Source organism: Nyctibius grandis, chromosome 5 (assembly GCF_013368605.1).
Source record: "Nyctibius grandis isolate bNycGra1 chromosome 5, bNycGra1.pri, whole genome shotgun sequence".
Taxonomy (NCBI): domain Eukaryota; kingdom Metazoa; phylum Chordata; class Aves; order Nyctibiiformes; family Nyctibiidae; genus Nyctibius; species Nyctibius grandis.
The window spans coordinates 34,267,399-34,285,710 of record NC_090662.1 but is presented as its reverse complement, the minus strand read 5'-3'; the positions used below and the strand labels follow the sequence as shown (position 1 = coordinate 34,285,710).

The following is an 18,312-nucleotide window of genomic DNA, read 5'->3' as shown; positions in this document are numbered from 1 at the left end:
GTGGAAAGGACGCAACAAGTACATAGAGTAAGACACCACAGGAACATTGCATTCAAGGAGTAGGATAAAATGTTCCTATGTAAAAGCTGACCTCAGGATTAATACTACAGAGTATTATGAAGCCTTATTATCTCGAAGTTACTTCATTTTAATAAAAAAAAATAACTACTATCCTCCTTTTTCAATATTTTCGTATTTTAAATACCCATTTAGGTTACACATTGAGTTGCTTTTTATTAGTACAATTGAGTCAAACTACAAAACTTACAGTCCTCCCCTGAATGTCCAATCACCTCTGATGGCTCTGGTGCATATCCCAGGTCATTTAAAGCTTGTACTTTTACTTCATAGGGAGCAAAAGTTGGTGTACCAGACACAATATATTTGGATACATTTGCAACTATAACAGATGTCCATTCATCATCAACATCTTTCTGACGCCAGCTGACTTTGTACTGAAGTCCTGGTCCATTAGACTGAAAACCTGTTAAAGACTGAAATGAAAAGAGTAGATGAAATTGTTTTAAAAATATTCTGAGGCATCTGAAAAATCCAAAGTCACAAAGGAAATATACTGATTCTTTAGAATTTTACTGTAAATTTACCACTGTGTTCTGTGACAGAGAAGCACTGCTGAAATTTCCAAGCTATGCAATTTAGCTTTTACAGGAGTTTAGTTCAGTTGCTTTTCATTCATTAGTAAACATCACATTGAATAGTGATTCTGGCTAATTCTCATGCAACCATACACTATGATTTCTGTATACGTATTTTGTTTTCAATTACTTCTTAAAAAGTGGAGGAGGGAAAAACAGACTTACACCAACTCCCTATAAACAGTGTTCCCTACACAATGTTCCTTGCTTGGGATGGGAAATTGGTTTTACATGGCTCTCGTTGAGCTTCTGTCATGATGGTAAGAGCATAGAGAAATCTTTTCCAGAAGTTTTTTCGTGGAAGAGTACATAATAATTTAGTTCATCACTAAAGTTGAGGGTAGAATTAGGATTCATATTAGAATTCATTCTAAAAATAAGACTCTACTTGAGATAAACCACAATTTACATATTTAATTCCTCCTAAATTGGCAGCAACACATCCTTTATTATCAAATTAATGGTTTATCTTAAGAAATCACTCAAGGAAAATGCGGCACCTTAAAATTTCTTTTTTTTTTTTTTATAATGCATGCAGCTTTTTCCCAAAAATGAAGACGGAAATGTTTGGATTTTACTCTTTTTCAAGAATGTTTTAAGCAAGCAACGCATTGGGTACTCTCATGGCGTGTTCACAGTTCGATCATTATTATTTCTCTAAAAAAATGCTACTCACAGACCTGAAAACAAACAAAGGAAACCTCAAAAAACGAAACTTACCTCCCACGTTATTACCAAATTATCAGGTTCTGAGCCTATCCCTTGTACATTAGAAGGATTTTCATCAGGCTCTACAAATAAAATATTTACACGTGAACAAGAATGACTGCTGTTTGCATTCAAGCAAATTCAATGCCATTCATAGTATAAATCAACCACTGTTAAGCGGGAATAGTTATTTACTTGCAGATTTTGTCAGGTACTGCTCAGATGGTTCACTCGGCTGACTTCTGCCAATCTCATTGACAGCTATCACACGGAATGAGTAGTTGACATACGGAGACAACTTCAACTGTACTGTTGTCTGAGTTCCAGGAACTTCCGTCTGGTAATGCCATACCCCTGGTTCATGAAGCCCATCTTCGTATTCAATCACAAAGGCTGTAAAAAGAAATTGAATCCAACTTTACGTCAAAACTTGCAACACCTTCCTAGATCAGTGTAGGCATTTCTGAATGAGATAATCAGAAAGAAGTGATCCAATCAATGTTTTTAAAAATCATGGAAATTGAAATATAAGTACGTAAACCAGAACTCAAATCTATAACGTTGATCTCAATAAGTACTGACTAGGTAGAAATATAATAGAAACACTCTTTTATTATTTGGTACTCTCACTAATGCAGCTACCTGTCAGGCAACACGTTATTACAAGAGCTCTCTCTCAGGAACTGGATTTTAATATTTTAATGTGACAGGAACCCTTGAACTATCACAGCAAGAAAGGGGGACAAGATTGGAATTTTGATGTAAAAGCAGTATTTGGCTGACAAATATATTGGTCTTAGTTGTATCAAGCTGACAGTAAGTTGTATCTGCACAATACAAAAACTCTCCGAGTTTTCCATTTTCCCCAATGAGATTGGCTTAGTGAAGAATATTTAAAGTCAAGAATGAATAATTGAGGAAGGTTTTCAAGAGCACTTTTCGGTATCTTCAAATTAAGTCAAGGAATATATGTTCAGAAACTAAATTTCTTGAGAGTTCTCTGTGTGAACATTATCATGATTACTGTTAAGACCCTACAGAGTATATAACCTCAGGGACAAATAGGTTTGTAGAACTCCAAAAAGAAATCATATTCATTATCAATGACAAAAGGACATTTTTTCAGCTGTGAAACAGCCAAAAAAGCTTCCTGCTCTTAGGTATGAGATATAAATTTTGAAACACTTAAGAGGAATTGTTAGGATACGGTAAATAAATGGGAGAAGAATGTGTAGTGTGAGTATATTCCATAGAATCTTAATTTTAGATATACAAAATTAACATGAGCATCAAATGGCTGTGTGTTGTGTAACAAAAATTTTGCCCTATCTCATGTATAGGTGGAGACAAGAAGCCAGAATATGACTCAGAATACATCCTGTTTGCACTACTGAAGAAATTCTGAGGGGCATCTAGAAATTGCTTTTAGAAGATTACTTACAGTACCACATAGAAATAATGCACAACAGTTTGAGGAGCCAAGATGTTCAAGAAGTCAAATAGGTAAGTAGCACTAATCAAAGCCTTCTGGACTTCAGGCTTGCAGATTTCATCCTGACCTGAGTAGTAAGAAAGAGGGAGAACTGGCCCCAGATTACTGCCTGAGTTATAGCTGGTGTTGTGTACTCAGAGATAAAGTTCTTGGGATGGGATGTTTTCTGGACCAAAGTCTTTGTTGAAAGGGTGAGAATAATATATGCTAAAAAAAAAACAAAACAAAACCACGAACAAAGTTTTCACTACTGCTACTGCTTTTTGCTTCCCCTAGTAACTAGCATTCTACGTGCAACTCTGGTAAAAAAATTTATAGGAGACTTCAAGGGAATAAAATCTATTTGATCTTTCGGAGAGATTCTAGCATGTCGAACGTATTACTTGTGTAAAGGGATCACTCATAATTAAGTGCTATCTTTGAGTCTTGATTTGCACTTTGAAGTGATAGCAGCAGCAGCGGCAATAATAGGCTTACTTATGAAACAAATGCCTTGTTTTGCAGGCTCTCAGAATACCACACAGCAATACAAATTGTATCATAATTAAAACCAGCATTATTTTGTCAGAAGAGTTCAATTTGCAATATCAGAGTGCACGCAGTATCTTGCTTCTAGAAAAACTCTGACATGGGCCAACACCACCTTTTGGAACAGTCTGTTCTCACTCCTATAGAAAGGCAAGATTTGTGTCTTCTGGTCTGGGAAAAAATGAAAATACTGGTACAAGAGTATATGAATAAGCCATAACTTAAATACAATTCAACTACTTTCATTAAACTTCTATATATTATATTTTTAAAAGTATATTACTAGTTGATATTCAATAGACAAGCCTGACAGTGTAAAACTTCAGGAAAATCCCTTAGTGTTTCACTAAAATGCAATCAAAATCTTTGATGTGTTCTGAAATTACAAAACTTCCTTTCCAGGTGCCTGATCCCTACGGTTTGTGTTCAGTGTTGGTACTGACCAGCATCAGACCCTGAAGACCAACACTCAGTAAGTCAGCCTAAGTCATTCATTCCAAAGACAACATGTACACTGGTTTTGGTAACTTGTGGCAGTTATTAACTAAAAATACATGGCATAAATAATTAAATAATTACATTAAGTTGCTCATAGCGAAAAAGTTGCCCCAACAGATATTTCTGATCCTATTATTTTTTGGAAAACAAACTAACATTCTTCTTCCTTCCTCCTAATTTGCCCCTCCATCCTCTCTGTTCAATATAAGCAAGAGTATCTTTCATCATGTTCTACTGGGAGGAATAATAGTATTTAAGATCAATTTCCTGTCTCAAAAGTTTATAGGTGTTTATCTTCTCTGTCTTACGGATATGCTTTATTCATTCAACTGCCTGGACTAGAAAGAAAACAGAAAAACTATCTTCCTTATATTTTTATGAAGAATAAGCTTCTGTACCAGTAGTGATGGATAATCCCTAAAGATATTGGTACTGATGTTATTTCAATTTCATGGGAATTACAAAAGAGTTAATGCAAGATGTTAGCACCTCTCTCCTTCAGAAGCATGTATGAGTAACTTTTCACTCAACTAATGAACAAGTCTACTCTCTACATATTCATAAGGCTAGGCCTTGTCAGACAGAGCTCACATCAGTATCAACTTCTATGTCTTTCTGCTTGCCTACACAGTAGAGAACATTCAGTGAATTTTTTTTTATGTAAATAAATGGCAACTGTAGCGACTGAATTTACCATTCTCCCACCCTGCACACAAAATTTATCTCAGAACTCCTTGGAATCTGAGAACAGTTAACGTAATGCTGTTAATGTAATGCAACAGATACAAACAAACATACTTGTAATGGGGCTGTTATTGTCATCTCCTGGTACCCATGAGAGTTCAACGCTTCTTTCTAGCTGACCTGTCAATTCCAAGTCAAAGGGTGGATTTGGCCGAGCTGTAAATGGAATGAACACAAAGTAAATAATCACACAGAATACGTAGTTTCATCTTTGGAAAAATCCTTACATTCCAATCAAAAGAATTCCACAATTACAGCAGGGCAGATCTACTCACTTACGTAAGCATGACTTAATGACCATTAGCATGCAATTGTTACAAAACAGAGATACAATGGAGAACTGATGTATCTGGAAACTTCTATACATTAACAAGAATCTATATTTGATTTTATCTGTATCTGATTGCAATGTGGTATAAACATGTAATGAGATGCAAAGAATTATGAAAGGCTTATTTTATCTTTGAATTAGTATGGGTGGTTATCTATTGTAACCAGAAATATTTCATAAAACATGGAAAATAAAGAAGCATGAAGCATTCACATCAAAGAAGCTTTTCTAGAATCACTACAAATATTTTGCATGTGAATTTAAAACAATTACAGTTCAAACAGAAACTAATTGCAAGTTACTAAGTCATTTATTTTTTGCTGTAGTTTTAAAAAATCCTGAAATACCAAGCAAGCCGTTAATATACAACCTCATAATGCATACAGATGTAATTGTCCATTCCAAATTGCTGAAAATAATTCATTATATGATTTGTTACACAAAAATCAAGACTAATTAGTAGGTTCATTTAAGAATACATAAGCACTTTCACTGAATGCGATAGGATTTACATAAAAGTGCTTAAGTCACACTTAGAAGTGGTTTAGGCATATTATATAGCATTTTAAAAGCCAAATTCAGAAGAAATGCTACCAAATTAGAGGCTGAATGCTGTCAAATTTAAGACTGTACCTAACTGACAGATTTTGGGGGGAATTTCAGCTTTAATTTTAAAATCCTATTAGCAATTTCATCAGTCATAAACCAAACTGGTCAATATGGACCTATCCATTCTATGAGTGAAGTAAAATGAAGACAAACTATGAAATAAAGTACACCAGGCCTACAAAGCTGTAATCAATAGCAATGTAAAAACATACCATAATTTGGTTGGTGCAAGTTCTTTAGTAGTGAATTAGCTTTCAATGGAGAGGTGGGTTTACATTTTAGATCTTTCATTTATTATATAACTAATCTGTATTACAGTGTTCTCTGTGAGAAAAACAATATCACACTGTAATCAACCTTAATTAAAAATAATTTATCTCTGAAAATTATTTATTCCCTAACATACAAAGCAACCTGCACTGTAGAATTCCAAAGTCCAGTACTCCAGTAATGAAGCAGTTGGTAAAATGGGATGAAACCACACACACACACAAACACAGGAAAAAGGGAAAAAAAGAAAAGATGTTGCACTTTGCAATAGGCAAATGAGAAATATATCTGGCAGATGATGTAGAAAGAGAACTTTGTATTAGTTTACCGTAAATGATAGCTGGAGTTGGGGGAGCAGCTGAAAAGAATATTAATACAAAGGATTTAATCAGTTAGTAGCCAAAGAAACAGAATATTGTAGGTAGTCAAAGACTATAATTATTAGAGACAAAGACAAGTTAACTTATTTAGAGCAAATGGTAGATTTTAAATAATACATTGATAATTTTTCACTGAAAAGTTATAAAAGTATTCTTGAATGTTTTATTCATTTTTTTTATAAGGATAGATCAAGAAAATAAAGTAAGCAATCTTATAGTAACTTTTAAATAAAGTACTAGATGTTTGGCATATGTCACTCCTGGATAGGCATAAGATCACACCACCGTTTCAAAACACAAGCATACTTGACTTTGAATCTCAGCTTGAACTCAGGTAAGAATCATTCAGGACATCTACTTAAAACTTTCTTACAAATGGGGAGAAGGGGCAAAGTAACATATTTTACAACAACCTGCAATCATAGAAACATAACAGAGAGAACTAATTTAAAAAGCAAATCCTTGAAAAGTCATACAACCAAGCACGCTCAGTCTTCCTGAAGCATAATTTAGCTGTGAAAGAGATTCCTGAGATAACATGATTAGGTTCAAATACTCTGCCTTATGTAATCTACTGTGTTAGCTCAGATGTGATCCAAATAAAAACCCATACAGCATGAAACTGAATGTGTCTTGTAGCTACTGGACCCTTTTGTAAGTAGCAGATTCAAAGGCAAACTTTAGGGTAAGACTATTTTTAAAAAACTGAAACACATTTAGAAATAGGTGACAGTTCCTTTGTCCTGTCCTAGAAACCAAAACTATGTTTGAGCCTTTCATTTTAAATCTAATGCTGTTTTCATACTTAACAGTAATTAAACACAATTCTGCTATCATAAAGTTTGAGAGTATTCTTACCAACAACAGTAAGCACAGCACTTGCTGAAACACTGTCCAGAGTAGTATTAACTATGCAAGTGTATGTTCCATCATCTTTATCAGTTACATTCATAATGGTCAAGTTGTCTTTACCAACTAGAAACCTGCAAATACAACAGATTCAGCCACTGATTTTTCAATAACTGGTACTGTTACAAGAAACTTGCATAAAACATTATGGCTGACTATGTCAGCCTTTTCTACATTGGTCTTGACCATCTTCCCACAGTAACTGTCTCTCCTAATGCGATTTTATTTCCAAATATACTAAAACAACCTTCAATTATCTGTGATCTAGAGCAAAATAGCCTTCCACTATCGCTCTGGCTTCCATGCCAATTATCTTCTCCTTACAACTGATCTATATGGTCAATGTGCAAAATTTTTACATCTCATTTTATTTTGAATTCTATCTTAATATTTTCACCAGACTAGTTAAGTCCTTTAGTCACCAAATATGGGATAGTGATGACATTTATCAGTCGTCTTTGGAAAATGTCAATGGATCAATATGTTCCTTTCAAAGATCAGGAAAAGGAGCAGACAAAATAAACTACAAAATTAAAAGTAAAGGAAAATTGTTTTGTCCATACCTTTCATCATCTGGCAGTTCATCATTGTCCTTCAACCATATAACTGTTGGTAGTAAGGTAGAATCATATTTTATTATACACTCAAATGAAACTTGGCCATATCTCTGAATCACTTTGTATTCTGGCTGTTTAATTATCATTGTTGGATCTGAAATTTAAAATGACTATTAGATATTGAGAAAGTTTGAAATTCTATACTAACCTGTGATGAAAGAGTGATTAATTTCTTACCTTTAACTTCCAATTGCACCTCATTTTGTATCTTTCCTAATTCATTCCTTGCTACACATGTGTATGTACCAGCACTATCCTTTTGAGCCACTGGAATTTCCAAGGTTCCATTATCATGGAAAATGTACTCATTTCCACGCAAGATGCTACCTTTCACTCCCTTAAACCTTCATATAAAAAGTAATATCATTATACAACATCACAGTTAAATTCTATTTTATTTTATTATCAGAAAATGCAAACTTGCAACCGCCACATTAGAAAATACAGACAGAAATTTTAACTCGACTCTGTAGGGATAACTTAACTGTTGTTACATTAAGTATATGTAATATTGTATTAGTGTATTATAATCAGCATATATATATAAAAATACACTATTTTAAAATTGTAAATAGAGTAAAAATAGTTTTAAAGCTTTAAAGTTTGCTTACATAGATATAACTGTCTCTTTTTACATATCTTAAGCACAACAACTATAGCTTACCATTCAATTTCAGGCTTCGGTGAACCAAAATAAGCACAGTCTAGCAAGGCAGGACTATCTGCAATGACTTGATACAGTTTATTAGCAGGAGTTAGAATTCTTGGTGGCTCAGCTGAAAAGACAAAGATATCTGGATATAGATGCAAAAATGCAAACACAAAATACTACGACATCAAGAATGGCCTAAAGAATTATATGTTAACATCCTTCTCTGAAATGATTTCTGGTCTCAGTCTAGGTCCAAGTACATTCTACTGACAGTAGCCTGGAGAGAGAATGTAGGAGAATTATCTTGTGAATAACAAATGCTTCTTTCCTGTTTACATGTAATAGAGATGGGCACCAAAGGCAATGATTTCATTTGTAAAATTTAAATCAGAATATACTTCAAGTAGAGGAACTCCTGGGAACAGACTAAACGACATAATTCCGAATAAACCTGCAGGCAGAAAGAAGCTAAGATGTATTTTTGGTGAAACATCTACATTTTTCAAACGAACCATGGAACCAAAGTGAGTTCTTTCATTGAAAAGACAGTGTCTCTCAACCGAAATATCTGCCAGTTCCTGCAGTAGAGTCTTTAGAGGCCATTCTGCATAGGATTTTGCTACTAGCGTTTTTAAACTCAGTGAGAAGAATTAGCGAGAGGCCACAATATTTTGTAACTAGAAACATATTCTTGGGAGGCCTTCAAGACAAATGCATAATCATGTCCCTTTGCAACAGCAATTTAGAGATCATCTATTTAACTGACCCAAAACACCCGCAATCAATGGAAGTGTACTGAAATAGATTAACTTAAATATTAATTCCTGCCTTATTTGTTATGCTTCTGTTTTCTTGATTTACATAAACAAACAAAAAAAAAGAGTTGAAATTTCTTCCAAGTTTTCCCCACCTTCCACAATTATCCTTAATTAGGAATAGTGAAAGGGAAATTCAGGAATATCCTACAAAAACGAAGGTACGTATACCCTTGCCTTTTACAGGGCTCAGGAAATATGTCCACTCCCACTGAAGACCTTAAGCAAGGCTTGAGTATGCAATCCACTCAGTAGCAGGAGACAACTGAATACGAAAGAAAACTGAAAAATATAAAATCTGTTTCTTACCCAGAACATTCACAAATGCGTTTGCTAGCAAGTATCCATATTCATTAGAAGCATTGCACTGATAGACAGCACTTGACCTTTCTTGCACATGTGAGAAAATAATGGTATCACCATCTACCTTTCTGCTGGGATCTTCTGGGGCAACTGTTGGGGTAAAGAAAAAAAAATTGTTTTTCCTAAACTGCTGTTGGATGATGTTCCATACTTCTGAAAAGAAGAAACAATTTGAGAGACCAATATGCCCTTTTTATCTATTTTCCCGGGTAACTGTTCACTGGTTAAGATGTGAATTTCAATATGATTAAGGAAGTTCTTCCAATTCTACGAATGGCCGCATCTGGAGTATTGTGTCCAGTTCTGGGCCCCTCAGTTCAAGAAGGACAGGGAACTGCTAGAGAGAGTCCAGCGCAGAGCCACGAAGATGATTAAGGGGGTGGAACATCTCCCTTATGAGGAGAGGCTGAGGGAGCTGGGTCTCTTTAGCTTAGAGAAGAGGAGACTGAGGGGTGACCTCATTAATGTTTATAAATATGTAAAGGGCAAGTGTCAAGAGGATGGAGCCAGGCTCTTCTCAGTGACATCCACTGACAGGACAAGGGGCAATGGGTGCAAGCTGGAGCACAGGAGGTTCCACTTAAATTTGAGGAAAAACTTCTTTACTGTAAGGGTGACTGAACACTGGAACAGGCTGCCCAGAGAGGTTGTGGAGTCTCCTTCTCTGGAGACATTCAAAACCCGCCTGGACGCGTTCCTGTGTGATATGGTCTAGGCAATCCTGCCCCGGCAGGGGGATTGGACTAGATGATCTTTCGAGGTCCCTTCCAATCCCTAACATTCTGTGATTCTGTGATTCTGTGATTCTGTGATGGCAGAGTTCCCATTTTTTGAGGGTTTTATGTTGTTTTTCAAAGAAGTGAAGCTGAGATCATATTTCGCATACATTATAGAGGAAAAATACTGACATGACAAGATTCAGGCAAATACAGACAATATCTAGAAAAATAAGGAAATATTTCTGAGTGTCAAAAGAAAATTATGTTAGAATGACACTGGAACTTTACAGTCCTCTGTGACTTAAAGATTTCAGTTTTTCAAGTCAGTTGTTATACCATAAATAATTATCCAAATATAAAAATAGCCTTACTCAGTTGAAAACTATCTCAGAGTAAAATATAAGTAATTCTTTCACACAAAATTAAGTCTTCACAAGAGCAATGACAGTAATTCAGTAGGTGGCACTCTTTCCCTTTTGTAAGAATTATACAATGCCACTTCGTCAACTGTTCTGTAGTAGCCTGAGCTGTCAAACAGCTCTTGCAGCCCAGAAGAATCGAGAATATAACTGAAAATAGAATTCTGAGATATTACTGAAAAATAACAGCTGTCAGTTATGATACAACTGGATGGAGTTAAAGGTACAACAGAGAAAAAACTTAGCTTGTAACACCTCACTACTAAAAATGCAAAACTACAGTTTAATATTTTAAGTAAATATTAAATCAAAACACATCAATGTATTATGAATATTTAAACTTAATTGTGAAAATATTTATATATTAAAATTTACAATAAATGCATATATGCATAAATAAAAGTATCATAGTTTGGCTGCATCATCAAAATTGACACCTATATATATTATTGGAACTTGAGAAAATAAGTATATTTGTGGAAGACATTTTCATACAAAATAATTTCTAATTTCTTTGGATTCATAGACAAGTTCAATTAACGAAATTAACAGAAGTTTTTTTAAGTGGCAAAGCCTTTAGATTCAGGCAGTATCTAAGTACTCATCTGTAAAGAAAAAGGAGAAATCTACATTTTCTCAAATCTACTGAAGTATCTGTTACTGAATTCTCTAAGAGAGAAGAATGAAAGGGGACAGAGAAGGGGACCACAGTTCTGTGCTCTTGCTTAAGGGTGTTTCCATCTTCGGTGAACTTTAAGGCCATTTCATATATAAAGTAATTACATCAATTTCCAAACAGATGCCTCAAGAACAGTTTTCGACTCCACTTTTATCTTCCATCACTCTGAGTTCAAATCAATATCACAAATTCAAAAATTTCAGAAAGGAAGAAAAAGGTACTACTGGAATTTTAAATGCTTATACTCTGGGCTTCTGGATTGCTGGCACTTATTTTTCTCCTCTTTTGCTTTACTTCCTTTTGTTTTCCATGTTCCACGTTGCTTCCTATTCTATGTACATGCCATTTTCATTAAAAGATTCATGGGCTGAAAATAGATGGAGCAGGTGAGTAGCACAGCAGGCAGGCCAGTCAGCTGTGAGAAGTGGTCTGTTTCTGCATACAAATCACTGTTAAATGGAAAATATGCACAACCACCCTCCCAGAAGGCAGAAGATCAGCCCACAGCCATTCCAATCACAGCTAATTCCTGCCCTGCGCTCTGAGCTTCCCTCCACTCACACCCTCTGAATCTTGCAGTATTTTCTGCACAAAGAACTTTGATGAGTGCACAGGCTCCCCCCCTTGCACACACTCCCATATATAATACCTTACAGGCTGATGGTAGGGCCCCTTCAGAGAGCTGGAAGCCATTAGTTCAATCCTCTATGACTGAAGAAGGAACTGGATCTTGAAGAAATGACCTAACCATTAAATTATCGTATAAAAAGAAGGGTTGCATCTTCCCTCCCACTGCTGTATTCAAGGAAAAAAAAGAGTTATCTTCAGTTATTTGAAGGAAAGGAGGTAGGTGCCTGTTCTCAGAAAAAGCCTTCAAGCTGTGGGTGCCAAGAGGAAAAAACCCAAACTGAGGAAAGTGTCAGGTTAGTCAGTGCTTCCTTTTGACTGGTCTAGCCACTTGCATGCTGAAGGGCACAGATTTTAGAAAGCTCCCTGTTGAGACTGGCATCTATTCAACAGTCTGTCTTCTGACATACCTCACCCTCCCACACAACACCAACAGAACCTACACGTCTTTGCCCACGTCTACACTGTGTTTTGCAGGGCCAGGCCCTAAAAATTAGATGCTGCATCATCCAGCTGCTTTAATGATCTTAAGCACGCACTGCTGCACTCACACACACAGAATGGTTGACGGTGGAAGGGACCTTTGGAGGTCATCTGGTCCAACCCTCTGCTCAAGCAGGGCCACCCAGAGCCAGCTGCCCAGGATTGTGTCCAGATGGGGGAAAGATCACTTCCCCCTGCTGGCAATACTTTTGTCTAATGTAGCCCAGGATAACATTAGCCTCATTGCCACAAGGGCACATTGCTGGCTCACGGTCAACTTAGTGTCCACCAGGACACTCAGGTCCTTTTCTGCTAAGCTACTTTCCAGCTGGGTGTCCCCCAGCATGTACTGGTGCATGGGCTTGTTCCTCCCCAGGTGCAGGACTTTGCATGTCTCCTTGTTGAACTTCATGACATTCCTGTCAGCCCATTTCTCCAGCCTATCGAGATCCCTCTGGATGGTTGCATGACCCTCTGGCGTATCAACCACTCCTCCCCGTTTTGTGTCATCAGCAAACTTGCTAAGTGTACACTCTGCCCCATCATCCAGATCATTAATGATGATGTTAAATAGGACTGACCCCTGGGGTACACTGCTAGTTACTGGCCTCCAGCTAGACTTTGTGCCAGTAATCACCACTCTCTGGACCCGGCCATTCAGCCAGTTTTCTATCCACCTCACTGTCTGCTTATCCAGCCGATACATCAACAGCTTGTCTATGAGGATCTTATGGGAAACAGTGTCAAAGGCCTCACTGAAGTCCAGGTAGACAACATGCACTACTCTTCCCCTCATCCACCAGGCCAGTCATTTCATCACAGAAATGTATCAGGTTGGTCAAGCATGACTTCCCCTTGGTGAAGCCATGCTTGGCTAACTACTCCTGATTGTTTTCTTGTCCTTAATGTGCCTCGAAATGGTTTCCAGAATTAGCTGCTCCATCACCTTCCCAGGGATCAAGGTGACGCTGACCAGCTTGTAGTTCTCTGGGTTCTCCTTCTTGCTCTTCTTGAAAATAGGAGTAACATTTGCTTTCCTCCGGTCTTCGGGCACTTCTCCCGGTTACCATGATCGGTCAGAGATTATCGAGAGTGGCCTTGCAGTGAAATCTGCCAGCTCCCTCAGCACTTGTGGGTGCACCCCATGAGGGCCCACAGACTTATGTATGTCCATTTTGCTTAAGTATTCCCTGACCTGATCCTCCTCCAGCAAGTGTACATCTCGTTCCAGCCTTTCTCCCTGGTCTCTGAGACCTGGAATTCCTGAAGGTCAGTCTTGCTAGTAAAGACTGAGGCAAAGAAGGCATGCGGTACTTCAGCCCTTTCCACGTCCTTTTTTAATTTTTCTGGGGAAAGAGAGCGATGGCAGGGCCACTCAAGCACTGCTTGTTTGCCTTTATGAGGATTCTGGTCAAATTACAGGACAGCTGCATGAAAAGGAGAAAAGGCTTTTGACATGTTTGACAAATCAGAATTTGGCACTGATAAGACAAAATAGCAAAGAACTACATAATACTTTAAATGGGTTTGAACAATTGGGATAATGAATGATGAGGATTTGCTACAGAAGTTCTGCTGCTGCAACAGACAGTTGAACATGTGCCCTGTAACAGCCAACATTTACTCCCAATCACATCAAGCCTCAGCTCATGAACCTGTTTATGTCCTTTCTGGACAAAGACCTGACTGCCCAGTTCCACCTAATTTTTCCACCACCTTGTATAACAAGACAGCTTCTTGACTCTACAGCCACATACATATTCCTGTACACAGAAGGTATAGCCTCCATCAGATATTTTTTTCACAGTCATCAGTACCCTGAATATCTTCTGTTCATCTGAATGCATACTTCCACCTGCTTCATAAACTTCAGATAGCCCAAGCAATTACTTTTGTTACTACGTTTAAATAACCACTATGGCACCATTATTGCTTTTTTTCATGGAAACAAAGATAGAATGGAATGTGCTCTCTGAACAGAAGCAGTTAAAAGACACTATTATGCTTAAAACTGGAAGGAAAAAAATCCAGATTTTGTTGAGATGTTTTGCCCTTTTCTGTTGAAGTATTTAATTTTCCTGATCAATTTTAATTGCTGGTCAATATGCATTTATGCATATTCAGGAAGCTAATCACAATGAAGAACAGAACAACTGTCAACTGATGATGCAGTACATAATGTAATGTTATCAGTCCAAATAAATGATACTCAGCTTGATCTGTAAGAAAGATATGTATTTTGGGAAGAAAAATATTAAGACATGAAATTGGTCTATTGACTTTAAATTCTTTAGCTCAGATCTTCAAGCTCTGTGTAAAACTGGGAATGAAAATCCATTGGTTGGAGTTGTTTTTCTTAACTTAAACATAAAAAGAAACTTTTTATTGTGAGGGTGGTCAGATGCTGAAACAAGATGCCCAAGGAGGTAATGGAGTCTCTTCCCTTGGAGAAAATAAAAATCTGTCTGGACAGAGTCCTGACCAACCAGATGCAGATAACACCCTGCTTTGAGCAGGAAGGTTGGACTAAATGTTCCTTTCACCCTCAGCTACGCTGTGATACTGTGGTTTTAAAATAACCTAACAAAAAATGTAGATTAAAAATAATTCACTGGGAAAGTGGCACATACCTTTGATTGTGATTCTGTAATTTGCTATTGTTTAAAAAAGCTAATAACTGAAAATCATCATTCCTGAAAACAGAGTTCCTTATATTTTTACCACATTCTGAAATACAACAAAGTGAGTATGAGATCCAGCTGACATCAGAAGTTCTCAGCTCTGCTAACGTAGACTCCAGGTCCCAGAGGGCACTGAACTAGAGTGGTTTTTGTTGCCTGAGAAGTATGATGTAACCTAAGGGAGTACATTTTTTTTTCCAGAAGCATGTTGTGGATTACAGTCATAGTTTGTAGGATATGTGAGTACCAACTGCTTCTATTCTATAGTGAAAATGCTGATGTCATCCTCAGATGTTGTACTAGAGATTTCCTCTGGCTGAAAACAAATTGGGAAAGAAAGGGACAAAATTACTTGACTGCTTTTCCCTGTATCGATGAGAACACATACATCTTTGGCATGTGTAAGAACTAATCTTACCTAGATTAGTAAAATGTCACAGAAAACCACAGTAAAAGCAGAGAATAATTTCTCTTTAGAAAGGAGCAGAAATATTTATTACTGTCTTTAGATGCCTGCATCTTCTTTAGCAAATCAAAGTTATGAATCAAAAGTAATCAGTCGTGCTATGCATTAACAGGGACTATATATGATTGTTGGAAAACAAAGTAATAACACAAGTCTGTTGTTTAAGTATTACAGTGCTTAGTCACTCATTTCTTTAGTGAAGCTATCATTTTGCATGAATAGCAGAATATTAGTTTCTCAGAGAAGCTGAGACAATTATTTGATTTAGATTTTTATACTGAACAGTTGTTGTTGCAGCTCTACTATTACTATAATTCTGTCCTTAAGCTTATGCACAAATAATAGTGAATGTAAATGGCAGCATGAGATCAGTCATGATCTTAAGCTATGATTTTCAACAACTCTAGCTTCAGAGACAGCTTTGAAGACCCTGTTATTGTGGAAATACATGAAGAAAGCAAAGACAGAAGGTCAGGTGCTTTTTTTTCTGATAGGAATATAGAAATACATGGTCCTTGTACAGTGATGCTCATGTATGCTTTTCAAGTTCTGACAGGATCACAGGATCATTTGTATTATAGTAACTTTTGCTGGAAGTATCCTATCATTCTTCTTGACCTGTGTATTCTTCCAAAAACTCACATTTGAATAATTTATGAATATAGTAACCATTTTCAACACTAGAAAAGTCTTTCTGTGGTTAAAACTAACTACAATTGAATGACCGAAATGGGATTTTTTAAGAATTATTTGTATAATTTTGGACATCTGTTTTCAGATAGATTAGCTACAACAACAGGAGAACGTGACAGAACAAGGACTTAACATTATCAATCAACCAGCCAAGAAAATTGGAGGAACATCCAGTGTGTAGTCATCGAGGTGGCTTGATAAGAAGATATGTCCCTTATGGAGGGACCTCCTGGTTTTCTGTAGATCATAAACCGTATGGTCTATGAATGAGCACCCAATTAACATTCCTCTGGCTATAGCTGACTTCTCATAACATTTGATAACCCAAATCAGGGGCTATTATGCAAGACAGACCTGTTCTCTCACATCTCTGATCATGTTGCCTATATTACCATATTACGACTTTAGAGAATGTTATGTCACTAGAATTCTTTTTTCTTCTTTTTTTTGAGGGGGTCAGGCTCAAAGCTGTGCTTTCAGAGTTGAACAGAAAACTGGTAGCAAAATAGCAATGGTGGGCAGTATAGTGCATCAGACACTTGAGAACCTACAGAGTCAAACCGAGACTGAACCTAAGCAAGAAAAACAAGAAACTTAAGTAATCCAGTTTTGCCTTACTCTACCCCTTACAGTGAACTGACAAAGACTTAATTCTGGAACAGATAGGACATGGAAAAAGGTGCCCTTTTCCTTTTCTTACTAATCTTGCTTGCTCCTCAGTAAAATATTTTCCCATGATCACTGAAATTCTTGTTTCCAAGTTTCTGATTCTGATGGTACTATTACCTCCAAAGGGACAGCAGGTTATTACCTGCACTAGCCACAATCATCCTTTGACTATCTTATGTAGAATAAAAAAAAATGATTATCAAAGGTTTTCATATCTGCTGCAGTTCCTAGGCCAGATGGACAGTTCCAGCACAATGACAGCAGAAGCAGTGGATAAATGTCTGCCCTGGAAGTCCTCTCCTCTCCAAGACTGAACTCCTCAGGGCATCAGAGTTCGGCAGATTTCTCCCCACCCTCCCACGGCTGCAGTGAACAAGTTGTGCGTGTACTTACAGAGAGCACGATGGGTGATGAATCTCTGAGCCAGCGATTATTGAGGCCTTTCATGAAGGAAATCTTAAGGGCTAATGTTTCTCCCTTAAATTCAACACGATTACTAATGGAAACTAACTAAAACCTAAGATTCAATGTGAAATGTGATATAAAGAAGTAAAGAACATGCTAAAAGAAGATAAACAGCGCCTTTCAGTGCACTACTTTGTATAAATCTAAGTGTGTGTATTTAATATTTAATAGCTCATCATGAACTATAAACCACTGAACCAATAAATTAGTCTTTTGTGCAGTATTTGCAATGCCTTTCTGAAGTCCAATTATGAAAGTACTTCCCCTTCCCAATTAATCTGGGTTGTTACTTTCTTAAAAGTTGAGATACTTTATGCATGGTTTCCCTTTTGTAAAACCACGCTGAATATCTGAGCAGTAAAACACAACAGATTATGCAGCGGTATAAATAATGCAGATCTTGAGTGTTAATTGAAGCATAAGCAAGGCAGAGTCATGGTCTGAACCTTCAACTGCTACTTGCCAAAGTAATTCTAATTGACCTCAACAGGACTATACATGTGAGTTCAAATTGCTCCTGTGAGTAAACATTAAAAGGTTAGGTCCTTATCACTCCAGCATGTCTGAAGCAGCTTTCTTTTCAGACATGCTAGTTTTTTCCATTAAGCATTATTGTTGAAGAAAATTAATTAAAATATTTCAAAGAAACCTAAAAACTGCCTTTAAAAATATCTTTTTACTCTGATTAATATAACCTGTAACAAAATTTACACCACTGCAACTTTTTTTTCATAGGTGCTTAAGACACACTACATTTTTCTTTATTCTTCCCTTTTCCCTTTGGTATCTAAGCCTCACCCTGTGACTGAGATATGGACGAATGGTTCTTTCTTCAACAT

The 18,312-nt window shown here is 36.8% G+C and overlaps 1 protein-coding gene across 30 annotated transcripts in view; it reads right to left on the bottom strand.

Annotated features, from left to right (window-relative positions):
* NRCAM (neuronal cell adhesion molecule) overlaps positions 1 to 18,312 on the bottom strand; it is a 63,786-nt gene that overhangs the window by 33,746 nt on the left and 11,728 nt on the right. For 22 of the 30 annotated variants that reach the window (XM_068402025.1, XM_068402035.1, XM_068402026.1 and 19 more), the window contains 10 exons: positions 9,519 to 9,662; positions 8,407 to 8,518; positions 7,920 to 8,086; positions 7,689 to 7,836; positions 7,075 to 7,199; positions 6,165 to 6,194; positions 4,681 to 4,782; positions 1,560 to 1,757; positions 1,377 to 1,447; positions 269 to 494 (listed from right to left, as the gene is read on the bottom strand). In XM_068402025.1, the coding sequence (XP_068258126.1) occupies positions 269 to 494; positions 1,377 to 1,447; positions 1,560 to 1,757; positions 4,681 to 4,782; positions 6,165 to 6,194; positions 7,075 to 7,199; positions 7,689 to 7,836; positions 7,920 to 8,086; positions 8,407 to 8,518; positions 9,519 to 9,662 (1,323 nt within the window). The remainder of the gene's footprint in view (positions 1 to 268; positions 495 to 1,376; positions 1,448 to 1,559; positions 1,758 to 4,680; positions 4,783 to 6,164; positions 6,195 to 7,074; positions 7,200 to 7,688; positions 7,837 to 7,919; positions 8,087 to 8,406; positions 8,519 to 9,518; positions 9,663 to 18,312) is intronic. The other 8 variants (XM_068402038.1, XM_068402031.1, XM_068402024.1 and 5 more) reach the window with 1 other exon arrangement.